This window comes from Aythya marila, assembly GCF_965140915.1.
Source record: "Aythya marila genome assembly, chromosome: 4".
NCBI classification, from domain to species: domain Eukaryota; kingdom Metazoa; phylum Chordata; class Aves; order Anseriformes; family Anatidae; genus Aythya; species Aythya marila.
This window is the reverse complement of record NC_139045.1, coordinates 68,347,127-68,360,490: the sequence shown is the minus strand read 5'-3', so window position 1 is coordinate 68,360,490 and position 13,364 is coordinate 68,347,127. Positions and strand designations below refer to the sequence as shown.

The window sequence follows — 13,364 nt, the reverse complement described above, 5'->3', positions numbered from 1 at the left end:
AATTGTTGGTTTGGGTGTAAAAATATGATCACAGTGGAAAAAAGAAATGTTTTTAATTGAATCATGTCCAAGGCAGAGTAGACATAATCTAGCACATAAAATCTGAGTGCAGTTCTCACATAGAAAGGAAAACTAGTATGTGTCTGATTAGACTGTATTCCTACTAGGTTTATTTTATTACTTATTTAACTGTTACAGCTGAGAGTCTAAGCCATGAAACTGTAACACCCATCTCTGAATTTCTTTGCAATTCATATATAAAATTTAAATTAAATATGCCCACTGTGGACTTCTTTTTTTCTTCTTTAATACCTAGCAGTTATTAATTCTGTAGAAATGGCTGAAACATCAACATGGTTACTACTTATAACTTTCACAGCTTTCAGGAAAATAGCCTAAGATAGTTTCACACTGCCTTAAATTATAATGTGACATTGACTAACAGTGTGGTGAGCTCTAATAATAGATCTTAAATTATTAGTCACTTACACCACAGTCAGAAGTAGAGTGAAACAGATTAACATATTTCTAATAGGAAATGGGGACACAGGATACAAAAAGAAATAGATGAAAAGACCAGGATCATCTACAGCAAGAGAATACAATTACATGAAAAGTTCTAATTTCCAATGCAAGTAAATTAATTAAAGCAAGAGATTCCTCATAATCATTAAAGTGACATGCAAAAAGACATAAATCAGACAGAACTGTGGACATTAAAACCTCTGAATATACTGTGAGTCAATTGAATAAGTGAAAATAATTGCATTGATTAAACCAGTGCGATAAAAAATGTGATAGACTGGTTATTATTTGTATCAGAGTAGTGTCTCATGACTTCAATCAGAATTAGAGCCCCATTCTCTGAATATGTAGTAAAAAACTATCCTTTCTTTGATGAATTTACAATATAAATCAAATATTTTATCATCAATTTATCAGGATCTAGTAACAGGGGAAGAAGTGGATTTTCTAAAGCACTCAGCATTAGATCAACAGGTCACCTCAATTCCATGCTAGAAGTAAAGCTGAGCTGAGGAAGAGCAGGGTTGGACCAGAGATTAGTGTTTCCTTCAGTGAGTCAGAAAATCTATGGGAGCAATGTGAATTCATCCCAAATTTTCTGTCTGGACAGCACAATAGACTTGACCCAACTCTACTTGTTTATCTACTGAAAGCAGCACAGCTAGTGTCGCTTGATTCTCCATCAGAGCTAAAAGACCCTATTTCTTAGTGCTTCTCGTCCTCAGTTATTGACTTGGTTACACTGCCCACAGCTATCTCAGTAACTGCACAAAGCTGCAGAATTACATCTACCCAGTCTTAATTATCCAGTGCTTCATCCGAGGTTCAGGGCAATATTCTGTCTGCTAAACTAGAACCGAACTAGAAGTCAGAATCGCTGGTCTCTTTCTAGCTTTGTTACTCTCCTGCTAAGCAATGCACATTCATTTAAAAAATAGAGATGGTGTCTATCTCAGATGTGTGATCTAACAAATAAGTATTTCTAACATTGAAATTTTAATTAATGCTAAACATGATTTCCCAGCTTGATGCCAAGAAATGGACTAGTATCAACTATTTCCTTCTTAATTTTCATCATACAATTTTTTGATGTTCTCTTTATCTTGTCCCTCTCACATCAACATCACAGGTTATCCTTTGGGAGGTTTATATAGTACAAGGCCATTTGTATTTTTTCTTTTTTGTTAAAGTAGTGAAATTCTCATGTATTACACAGTTCCACAGAACAAAGCACTCAATTTGACATCAATACAGGTGAATAAAAATCAAAGTAATTTTTATGTTTAAAATGCATAGCTTTTACCATTCCAGTGTGTGTACACACCTGTTGCACAACTTAAATGAAAAAGTTTGAAAAAAATACACACTTTTGTATAATAGCTTAACTGAGTGATCACCACTTTGACGGAATATTGAAATAGCAAACTCCTCCCATTATTGCCTGCTAAAAAGTACGGTAAACTGAATTAGAGACTGCAAGCCAAGCAGAGGGTAGCATTTTTATCATTCTGCAGATGACAAGGATGCCTTTGATTTACAAGTTAATATTTTCTCAATTATTTTCACAGTATTCACAATATGCTTAGTACACATCCTTCCTGAAATCATGCTGTACCACAGAATTTTAGCAAGAAAATATTTTTAATTCTCTTCTACATTCTTCCAGTTTCCCATGAAGCAACAGACACTAAACTCAGATCTTCAGTGTATCCACCCAGTCATCATTACTGTATCATAATCATATAATTGACCCAATATATGACAAAACAAATTAAACTATCATCAAAATATTTTTTTTCATAATGTTCTACTGATGAGACCATATTGCCTCCCTACGGTTTAATTTTTCATAGTACCAAGCCAGTTTGTTTTCTATTATAAGAACAAATAAGGGCTTTGTTTGTTATTTTAAGGCAATATATTCCAGATCTGGACATCTCTGACCAAAAGTACAGAACTGCAAGCTTTTCCATGACTACTTCTAATGTGTTGCCTAAAAATAAGTACACTATTGAACTGACTTCATCAAAACAGCTATTACCTTATTGGTAAGCAATTGTATTTCTTTACCATTAAAGGAAACAACATTTTCTCTAAACTGCAAATGAGACTTCTGTGGTGTGACACACTGCAGATGCTATTGTAGGAATATAGGAATATCATGTTGAAAATGCCAGTGGTAGGACAAGAGAAAAACAAAACAAATAAACAAAAACAAAAAACAAACAAACAAACAAACCCTCTTCCTAGTAGTTTTTCTCAGAAGCTTTTTTTTTTTTTTTTTTTTTTAAACAGTTATGTGCAGTGTTTCAGGCCATTACAGTGTGCCAAGAGATGCTCCAACTACTTAATTCATGCTCATCCAATAGCCAAGGGACAAAAGCACTTACTTGTTTTGAGCTGACTTCTTGAAAATCTCATCCCCATGTATTGACTTTGTGGGACTACCACCCCCTAAAACAGCTACCTACATCGGATACCTGAAGTCAGACAAGGAGAATAGCCCTCTGTACATTTTTCTGATACATTTTTGTATTATGAGAAAAATCTTTATTGCTGTTAACAACATTTCCAGGACATAATTTGGTCTAGTTTTCCAGATGGGTCTAAATGAAGATAATAGAAAAAATAAAGTATCAATGAATTCCTACAACCAAATTGTAGGTTAATTTACTCCATAATTTGGAAGCAGGCAATCTGGACCCATCACACAGCAGTTCCAGACCACTTAAAACCCACCTCAATTAAGACAGCTGTCTCTATTTCCATCCCCCTCCAGAGCCCTGAACACTCCCATGGGAGGCCTCACTAATTGCTGGCAGTGTGAAGGAGGAGAATGAGATAGACTACTCCACAGGTGTAAGGCGCTGAGTAGTGGCTTAAAACATATCTTAGAGGAGCTCAAATATTACATTGATGTGGCTGGCTTAAGTGTTTGAATAAAAAATAAATTAAAATGAGGTTTGAAATTGGGTAGGTGGGAAAGCCTTAAGAGGGTCCAATTTTCATGCATAATAAGGAATTAAGGGCACTTTATTATGACTAAGAACAGGGCTAAGGAGCCCAGCAGGGTTAATTTTTTTTAATAATTATTTAATGTTTATTTACTTAAAATAGTTTAAGATCTACCTGTGTCCTGGTGCTTAAAGTTTCCTACAAGTTAGCTCTACATCTTCAGGAAAACATATGTCATGGCACCATCAGGTAGACTGATCTTGAGCTAGAATATTTCAGTGTAAAATTTCCATTAAAAATTACACATTTTATATCTAATTTGAAGGCATGTTGGCAATTAAATCATAACTGGAGAACAGATTTCCTAAAACCAAAGGATTCTCTTTGAAGAACATGCAAAAAATATTCTTTATTTGAAATCCATCATAGCTCTTGTGTCAAAGTAAAAATTTAGCTAAATTTTTACAAATTTCTGTAAATCATTACTTAAGAACATAAAAAAGTTAATAATTAAGCTTTTATACAGCTAGAGTAAAAAAATGTAAAAATGTTAAAAGTTACTTAAAGCACGCTGCTTCAGAAAAGGAGTTAATGATCACTTAGCAGCACAACACACATTAAGACATTCCTTAAAAGAATCAGTCCTTTTCTGGTTGCATAGTTTTCTTATAAAAGCACTGTCCCTGAGCATTAAACTTCATATGATTTTCTGATACAGCAGTATCAGCTTTTATTAACAGAGATTTTTTTTTGGTCATCCTATGTTGTCCCCTTTTTTATAAATTATCATCCAACTAATGAAATTGCCTTTTCATTTTGAATGTGAAATTCCTAAATGCATAATGGGAGCCTATAGAATTGCTCTGCATGACAGTACGTGGTTAAAAACTTCATATACAAAGCTGTATATATATATGTGTATATATATATATATGTATGTATATATATATGTATATACAATAAGTTAAAAAAAATCAGAAGAGCACAGAAGATGTTAAGTGGTTAGAAAAAATAATAAAAAGACAAAGATATTTTTAAATCAGATAAATGGGAAAATATGAAAAATGTAAATATAATATCAAATAGAAAGCAATTCATGTTTATTTGTATTTATAATATATATAATTCATATCTATTAAATTCAATTTTTATTAAAAAAATATTAGTTTACAAGGCATTTAATTAAACACCTTGCCAGAAAATGCCAGAGTGCCTGCTCAGGTGACAAACACCTTCATGGCTTTCAAGAATATTTAGAATTCTTGACATACAATTACTCTGAGGAAAGACTTAAATCTCCTGTTTCAGAACCTAGACTCATCCCCACCATAGCAGCAAGATGAGAATTTGCAGACAGACAGCCTATCCCTACTAAAAATCTTACACCTTCCTCCTGAAGCATCTGCTACTGGCCACACTCAGTGATAATGGACCAGATGGAAGTTGGATCCAATTCTCTTAGAAATCTCTATGTTCCCTACAGTAAAAACGTATTATTTTTTCCCTGAAACTACAAATACTACTTGTTATTTAATTGCTGCACAGTTTCCCCACAAAAGTACATGGATTCAAGCTCAAAGAATGCTTATTAAATTGTCATGTAAGTAAGGAACAAAGTTAATTTTGTAACATTTTGTAGATTTTTCAAGTTTCTTTTGAAGCTCCATCAATAAGGATTTCTAATGCAGTAGTATAAGAGCTATAACTTAAAATATATCATGCCTGCATAGGTGTTACCTGAATTGACGTTACAGTACTTCTTTTGGTGTTCTCCTAATGAAGACCAAGACACGTTGATATTCTAGCATTTTAACTACAAAAATTCAGCTAACTTGTGAAATTTGTTTTCTCAGCAGCAACATCATGAAGAGCAGGAAGCTGAGCAGATGGTTAATTAAAGAGAATAGAATTTTCACATGTAACCAAAGTGTTTTAAAACATACCAGTCTAAAGGTGACCTACAAAAAGCTTTTATAAACTAGAAGTATTTAATTGTGTTGAATGACCCATATAAAGGAACACTTCAGTGCCTGCTACATCATGTATGTCCTTTTTGGCTGTGATATTTAAGCATATTAAATATATTGAGCTCTTCCTATAAAGAAGACTTGTTTTGGTTTACTCTGTATGAAGTGTTCAGGTAACAGTTCACCATCTTGTGGATACATGCAAAATACTTCTGTGAACGTTGAGGAAAGCAATGATTTTGCTAGGTCACAGCACACCTAGAAAGTATCGTTTGGCAACTTGGGAAGCAAAGAGTTACATACTGGATGGGGACAGCAGCTACAGAGAGCTCCCACTAATTTCTGGAACAGCCATATGATCTAGGATGTTTCCTTCAGCTGAAACTGAAGCATATGTCTGTGAAACAAAAATCTTACTCTCCTCTCAAGCAGAATCAAAAGCTTTTATCTTTTCCTTGTGATTCTGTTTCTCCACTATTAGTCGAAGGATGACACTCTTGCAAGAGTTAATACTTCAGAGCAGATCTGTGACCATATATTGGGAATAATGGGGGAGAGAACAAGCATTTACTTGAAAATCCTGGATAACAGCTACAGAAAGAACATGAGTAAGAACAGTTCTTTAATTCCTTTAGAAACAGATAGGGGGACGTAAAATGTATGCCCAGAACTAACGAAAACCATCCTACACATAGCAGCAGCACCAACCAGTTCACTGAATGCCTTTGAAGCTCTGATATGATCAAGAAGTCATTTTTACCAGTATGCCCTTTTGAGGAAATGTAACTCAGGGAATTTCCTGAGGAAATGTAACCAGTTAATAAAGTACTAGTGCCTGAATTCCTGTGCACCTTATAAAATGTGTCAAACCTCTTGTGTGTAACTAAAACTGGAGCCATTTCCAGTAAGTGAATCATTTGTGATTTACCACGATTTGTACCAGAAAACAAACAAAACAAAAAGAAAACAAAAACAAAACAAAAAAAGCAGGTCATGTAATACAGAACTTGTTCCTGGGATAGTTTGGGTTCTCTCTTACTAATTTAGCATTTGGGACCAAGAGGTTTGTGTCTTTCCCTCTTATTGACAAGGCTCCTACTTTTCAAATCATTCACTTATACCTGGCCTGGTGCTGAACCTGTCTCTTTAACCAGGCTCTGGACATGCTGAGAAGTAAAGCTGCTTGCTTGTGGCACAGATCCAGTGCTGTAGGAACAATAAATTGGGAAGAAAGCAGAATTGCTGGATTCGAGCCAAATTACTCAATAGTTCTGTAGACGTGTTAAATTTAATTTGCATGTTGTTAGGATATTATCATCTTTAATGGCTAAAAGCTTTCTGAGAAGTCCATACAGTGCCAGATAGACTTTGGGTAATATCAGTCTATCTTCGGCTTACCGAGTGATAATTTTTTACAAAAATTGGTGCAGGCAGCAGTTCTTCCTTAGGTTGCCAGCACTGTTCTTCCACGCCAAGTTTCCATGTATCTGCCACTGTAATGATGTTTTAAACATTGAAAATAAGTACGATTGTCAATCAGAGCTCACTGAGTACTCTCATACATTCCACAAATCTTTCTTTAAGCTGCTACTACGTGCCTTGATCTGACTTCAGAAGTTTCTTTGTTATCATCTGCCTGCAGGAAACATTCTGTGGAAGTTCTGTGAATTGCATCAGACAGGTAAAAGCTGGCACTTGAATAATTTATGTCAGCAGCATATTTTCAGTAAGCAACTTGGCCATCAGCTGCAGAGCAGCATCTTAACAAAGATCTAGGTAATATGGAAACAGTCTGAAGAAATAATTCTGATTATTCATCAGTACCACACAAAATGCATACATTAACACCGATGCTTGCAGTTAACCCATACTAATACCAGTTTTTTATCATAGCAATTGCATTTAATGCTTCTTTTCCCCATTTCTGTACAATTATTTCCAGAAACTTTTTTTTTTTTTTTTTTTTTTTTTTTTTTTTTTATTATCAGCAGCATAAATTGCTAGGCTGGCATTTGAATTAAAAGGTGGACAAAGACAAAGAGAAAAATGAGACTGCCAGTTGTCAGAGCAGCCACTGATCAGTCACAGTGGAGCATCCTGCTCCTTCACGAGGGCCTCACCGATTCACCTTCTTGAAAGTATAACTTGATTACCTTTCTCTGATTGTCAAACATGATTTTTTATGTGCAAACAATATCTGAAGATGTAATGATACTAGGCATACTAAAACGAAGCTATATACTGTTGAGTCAGAGCTTGCTCACATCAGAACAGTTTACAATATATGGAATACAATGCTGTTGATGGAGACTGTAAACATAACCATAAACTAACATTAAAAACTGCAAGACCTTGTCTAGAGTGCATTTTTATTATTATTATTATTTCTAAATTAGGGAAGACAAAATATCAAGCATTAGCCACTATTTGGCAATGCCTTATAGGATATACTGTATCCCAGTGTAAATAAAGAGTTCATAAAGCATATATAAATGACATTTCTCTTTGATATGTTGTTCAAAGCAAAAACCCTGATTCTAAAATTAGAAATTCTAATAAGGAAAAAAAAAACTTGCAAGGGGGTAAGATTGAAGAAAAGATAGTAGTGCTCTATCTTTGGAATTAATACGATCCCATGTGATGATAATAGGACACTGATTATATTTATCATTTTGGAAGAGCTACTGTGCATTCCTACTGTTACAACAACAGCACCACTTCCTTTTAACAATGTTTTTCAAAGTGCTTTACAAAGGATGTTAGGATCATTATCTTGACTTTACTGACAAGAAAATCAAGAAACAGACCACTGAAAAAATAACTAGCTGAAAGTCACCTGACAGACAAGTGACTGAGTGGAAACACAAATTTTCAAGTTCCAGTAGCATATTCTACTGACAAGACTGCAGTGATGCTTTCAAATGCCCGAGCCACCTTCTAACCAGGTGAGTGATCACAGAATTTACAAAGGCACTGACTGTGCTTTTCTGACAAGCCTGGCTGAGTACCTACTAAATATTACAGCAAGAAGCCATTCATAACTATTAAAAGGTTCTCCTTTAGCAAAGCCATCCAGTTGTTAGTGGCTGGCAGGAGTTCAAAATTCCAGTTTAAAGCCATCTGTCTCTTTTAATTGACTTTACAGTCTTGGTCTTTCCCAGCTGTGGTACTTAAGATAGGAATAAGAAGCATAGACAGCAATTCTTCTATTATGTCTGGTCTAGCACTTCCCCAGCACTTTCACACCACAAGGAAATCTTGTAAAAGTTCAGTACTCCCCCATGTCTGTTGCCTCCTTAGCTTTCTGATGACTCTACGTGTTTAAAAGAAAGAGTTTTGAGAGAGGAATACTCAAGTAAAATTTTCTATTGAGAGAACAAACATCCACAAGCTCTACCAGACAGGGAATTAATCACAAAAAAACTTTGGCTTTCTCAGAATTACAACAGCTAGTTAGTTATTGAACCTGAACATCTGTGTTAGGTAGGGACTGAGGAAGGGAATATATTTTTGCCCTCTCACCACCTCTACTTGCCTCCTCCAATAAAGACTGTTGGCCGACTGTCACAGAAGACAGCTGTTCTGTGGCTAATTTGAAAGTTACACCTGCTAAAGACATTTTCAACCAGACCACAGCTGCCAGATTCAGGCCTCTTCATACAACTCAGGCAGCAGGAAGAGTTACAATAAGCACAGAGAATCTGTCCGCAAATTAACAACACAATATATTATAGTACGTCATCCAAAATTTAACACATAAAGGTATCGTTGTCTGCCTGTATGGAGTATCTCTGCCAAAGAACAATCTTCCATTTCAGATTTAGAGTAGATGGAGATTTATTATTTGTTTTGGTAATTGTTCAGTGGCTTTTTTCTCATAAGGTTGCAAGAACACTGAAGAGCATTACTCAGAACAAGGGTTGTTTTTTTATGGTTAGTTGTTGGTTTTATTTGTTTGTTTGTTGTTTTTCTTTTGCCTTTGGAGTGACTCTATCTTTGAATCCGACACATACAATTTACATTTTTAATTAGAAATTACATTTTGGAACAGTACATCGATCAAATCAGACAGCACTGCTGTGCGTACATGAAACCCACACATAAACACACACTATTTATAGTCTCAGTATATATTCTATAGTTTATCTTACATAACTGTATACACTAGAGCTATGAACAAGTTCAGATACTAAATAACCCCCTTTTCTTTTTTTTTTTTCTTTTCTTTTTTTTTTTTTTTTTTTAAGAAAAGGAAAGCCATCTACACACAAATTAAAAAATCCTCATTTATTATTTTTTGAGCACTGGTTTCCTGATTCTTTTTTTTTTTTTTTTTTTTTTTTTTCCCCAGACCATTGAATGTTCAATTGCCATTGTACAATACACTCAAAATACAGGAAGGATATGATCAGTGGGGTCGATTTCAAAGATGCGGAATTACCACTGAAGAACTACCACTGAACTAGATCTGACTGAGCTTAAACGGCCCCGAGGCACTTCATCGCCTTGAGATAGATTTACAGATTCAGGCAGTTAAGCAGAAAGATATAACTCTGAACGTATGAAACCATAGCACAAGTTCTTGCTTGTTTCAAAAGCATACACAATATTTCTGCAGCTGTTTAAAATGCCAGAAACCCATTCAACTATTTTTGTTTTAAAATCACTTTTGCAGTCATTCATTACTAACCTGGCTGTTAAAGTTGGAGAAGTGACAACAGAGGTAAAAATCTCAACCATAGCCATTTTACAAAGATCAGCTGCAGATCCTATGAAACAAAGTGGCCTGGTTTTAATGTAAAGCATGCAAAATGAAAAAGTTATCCTTAGAACTATGGCATGGGAACGAAACACATCTGAAGGTTATGAATTACAAGAATTTTCAAAACTAACAGATTCAGTTGACGTAGTATGTAAAACAGATCAAAAGATTAATAAAAAAATAATAGTTGCATGTTAATTAAAACAGAAAATAATAATATTAAAATATATGCTAACTAAGGGTGAATTTAACACTCATGGACATGAGTTGAGAACTTCTTTCTATATAAAAAAAAAATATACTTCTATATAAAAAAAAAAGTCTGAAATCATCTAACTAAATAAATTTTAATTGGATTTAAAATTTACCTATAAATCAATTAAAATTTAATGTCATAAAAGATTAGAACATTGTTTCAGGGACACATTTTCATTTGGTAACTTAATTTATGCTTTTTCATATCTCCATGGGTTTGTAATGTATATTCATTACATTACAGTGTTAAGAGCAGTGGTGCATAAACAGTGTCATGTTATATAATGGATTCTGCATTTCTAGGGATCAAGAAACGGAATGATACCCCAGGCCTGCAGTTTAGTGAAAGGGTCTGTTTTGAACCATGCAACAGGGTTTTAATGCATTTTTATATAAAGAATTATCAGATGAAATACAGAAACAGTCCTTTAACTAAGGACTGGAAACAGTAAGTCTCCTTTCTCCATTAGATATCCTAAATGTACCAAACCATATGCATGCTTTTTTTTGCACCCCCTAACTCAGTGAATCTTGAATTCTTTCTTCCAAATTGTCCAAGTTCCAAAGGTAAAGACTAGCAAGGTTAGGCAAATTGCACGGGTACTCTCCTGGGACCTAAGTGAGTATCTAAGAGATTGAGGAGATCATTATCTCTCAATGACCCAAGAGGGGAAAGACTTCACCTCTTCTTTATTCATGGCTTTCTGTGACAAACTGCCTCCTCTGAGTCCCATACTGAGACTCCACCTTGATGACTTTGCCACAGTTGTGTAATAGTTTAACTGCTATAGAACATCTTAGGAAAAGTATTTTGATTAAATTTTTCTGACCAGTTCTGTAGTCCTTTTTGAAAATATCCCTTGATGTTAAAACAATAAAATAAAATAATAGACTAGATACTTGTGGATATAGTCCCATTATTTCAGTGTATTTGGAACTTGCCAACAGCAAGATCCCAGAGTGAAATTCTTCCAAATAAATGTGATGGTTTCTGTGATAAATATCTTAATAAAATACATGTTTTTCTCTATTCAGCCAGCTAGATCTGAAACATAACTGATGAATAATATGCTGTACGTTGGTAAAGACTATTGTACTGGAATCTTCAATAAGAGAAAAAACACTAAGAATGAACTGTGGCAAATATTGTAGTAAGTTGAAGTTGTAACTCTGTATGAGAGTATGTTCCTCTCAATATTGTGACGCAAACGTCTTCTGCTATTAGTTTCTGCTACTATATGCAAAATGCAAACTGCTTACATTAATTAATTATTATATATAAATATAAAACATGTTATATGCAGTTTACTACGCTAACAATGTAAAAAAATGTTTTAGCATAATTTTGGAAGTTTTTACAGTCTTTAAATACTATCTCACAGCTGAAATGCTGCAATTAAAAATTATTCTAGTCTAGAAGGAAATTTTAAATAATGTTTAGGAATACAGAATATGTTAAAGTTTTTTATATGTGTTTCACCTTATCTTCCAATATTACATATTTTGAATAATTGACACAGTATTTTTCATCAGATTTGTCTTCCAGAATGATTTGAGCTAACAATGAAATATGTTAATCTTCTTCGTGCATGTCTTGATACATACAAGTGAGAATTTTGTAGACAGCCCTGTGGCAGCTTTGCCTCAGCTCCAGGCTCTTTGGACAGATGGACACAAGAAAGTCCTGCTCAGAGGGCCGTGTAGCTTTATTAATGCTACGCTGTACACTCAGCAGGACTTGCTCTATTAGCTCAAGCACTGTGCCTTCAGCTCGAGAGGGCTGCCGGCCAATTGGATGGAAACCCAGGTAAGCTGAACACAAGTCTCCAGAGAAGATTGTGTGGGCATTCCCATATTTACAAAGGCGCAAGCCTTTGCTGCAGATTTTATGACGATGTATTAAAATCCTGCATTTGAGAGCCTAATACAGCAAGACAGCTATCACTTGAACAAAAATTTTACTCACGCAACAGGGCATTAGAATTCTAGATCTATGCATGTTCTTGCAGAGGTTGTACTTAAATTCAGTTACTAATTATAAGGAGTGTCAAACACGACATAATTACTTAAGTCATTTTTAAAATGAAACATTAACGTGAATAATATTTGGAGAGGAAGAAAGAAAAATCAAATGATCCTTTCAAAAGGAAAATTCAAATCATTCTATAAAAAGCACACCCTCACCATATTTAGAAAGCAGTTTTTACTTGCCTGTAAATAGTACATGTCCAATATAACTTAACGAAAACCCTGTCTGCATCTTCCAGTTAAAGAAATAATACTTCCAAAGGATTGTTTGGTAGGAGGGATTTCTGCTCTGGACTGCCAGCTCAGTTTTTTTTCTTTAGGTAGCTAAATTCTTCACAATACTGGGCCCCACACAACTTAAACTGAGTATGTTAATACATCATTAACTAATAGTTGAGCATTTTTATGCTGCTTTTTACATTTTCCAACATGGCAAATTTCCCATGTTGTTCTGTGAAAAAATGCCTTTATTCTCACCCTTCATAGAATTATTTTCAAATGATCTTTACAAAGAATGATTTGGATTTCAAAACAATAATATATGTTCTTGTAATACTGTATATTTCTTAAACTAAAGCTATCTAACAAAATAAAAGCTAGAAATTGCAAGCAGCAAAATCACATAAAACCTTTTGGTGTAACAAACTATCAAAGAAACCAGAAAGGAAAATGTTATAAGACAACAATACATCTGAAGCCCTGAAATATATATTATCTCCATACATAATTTGTATCTATTCCTATATTTAACTACCACAGAGAACTTGACTGTATTAGAACATTGTGTTTTGTGATACTGTTTACTCTCTATTTCCAAGGAAGCTAGAATACTTAAACTTCTCTTTTATAACAAAACTCATGCCCCTCAGTAG

At 34.4% G+C, this 13,364-nt stretch overlaps 1 protein-coding gene across 1 annotated transcript in view; it reads right to left on the bottom strand.

The window, feature by feature from the left end:
• The window catches only part of POLN (DNA polymerase nu), a gene marked incomplete at both ends in the record, with an annotated part of 92,295 nt that overhangs the window by 11,311 nt on the left and 67,620 nt on the right, over positions 1-13,364 (bottom strand). The window contains one exon of the mRNA XM_082758714.1: positions 10,138-10,216. Coding sequence (XP_082614840.1) covers positions 10,138-10,216 — 79 coding nt within the window. The remainder of the gene's footprint in view (positions 1-10,137; positions 10,217-13,364) is intronic.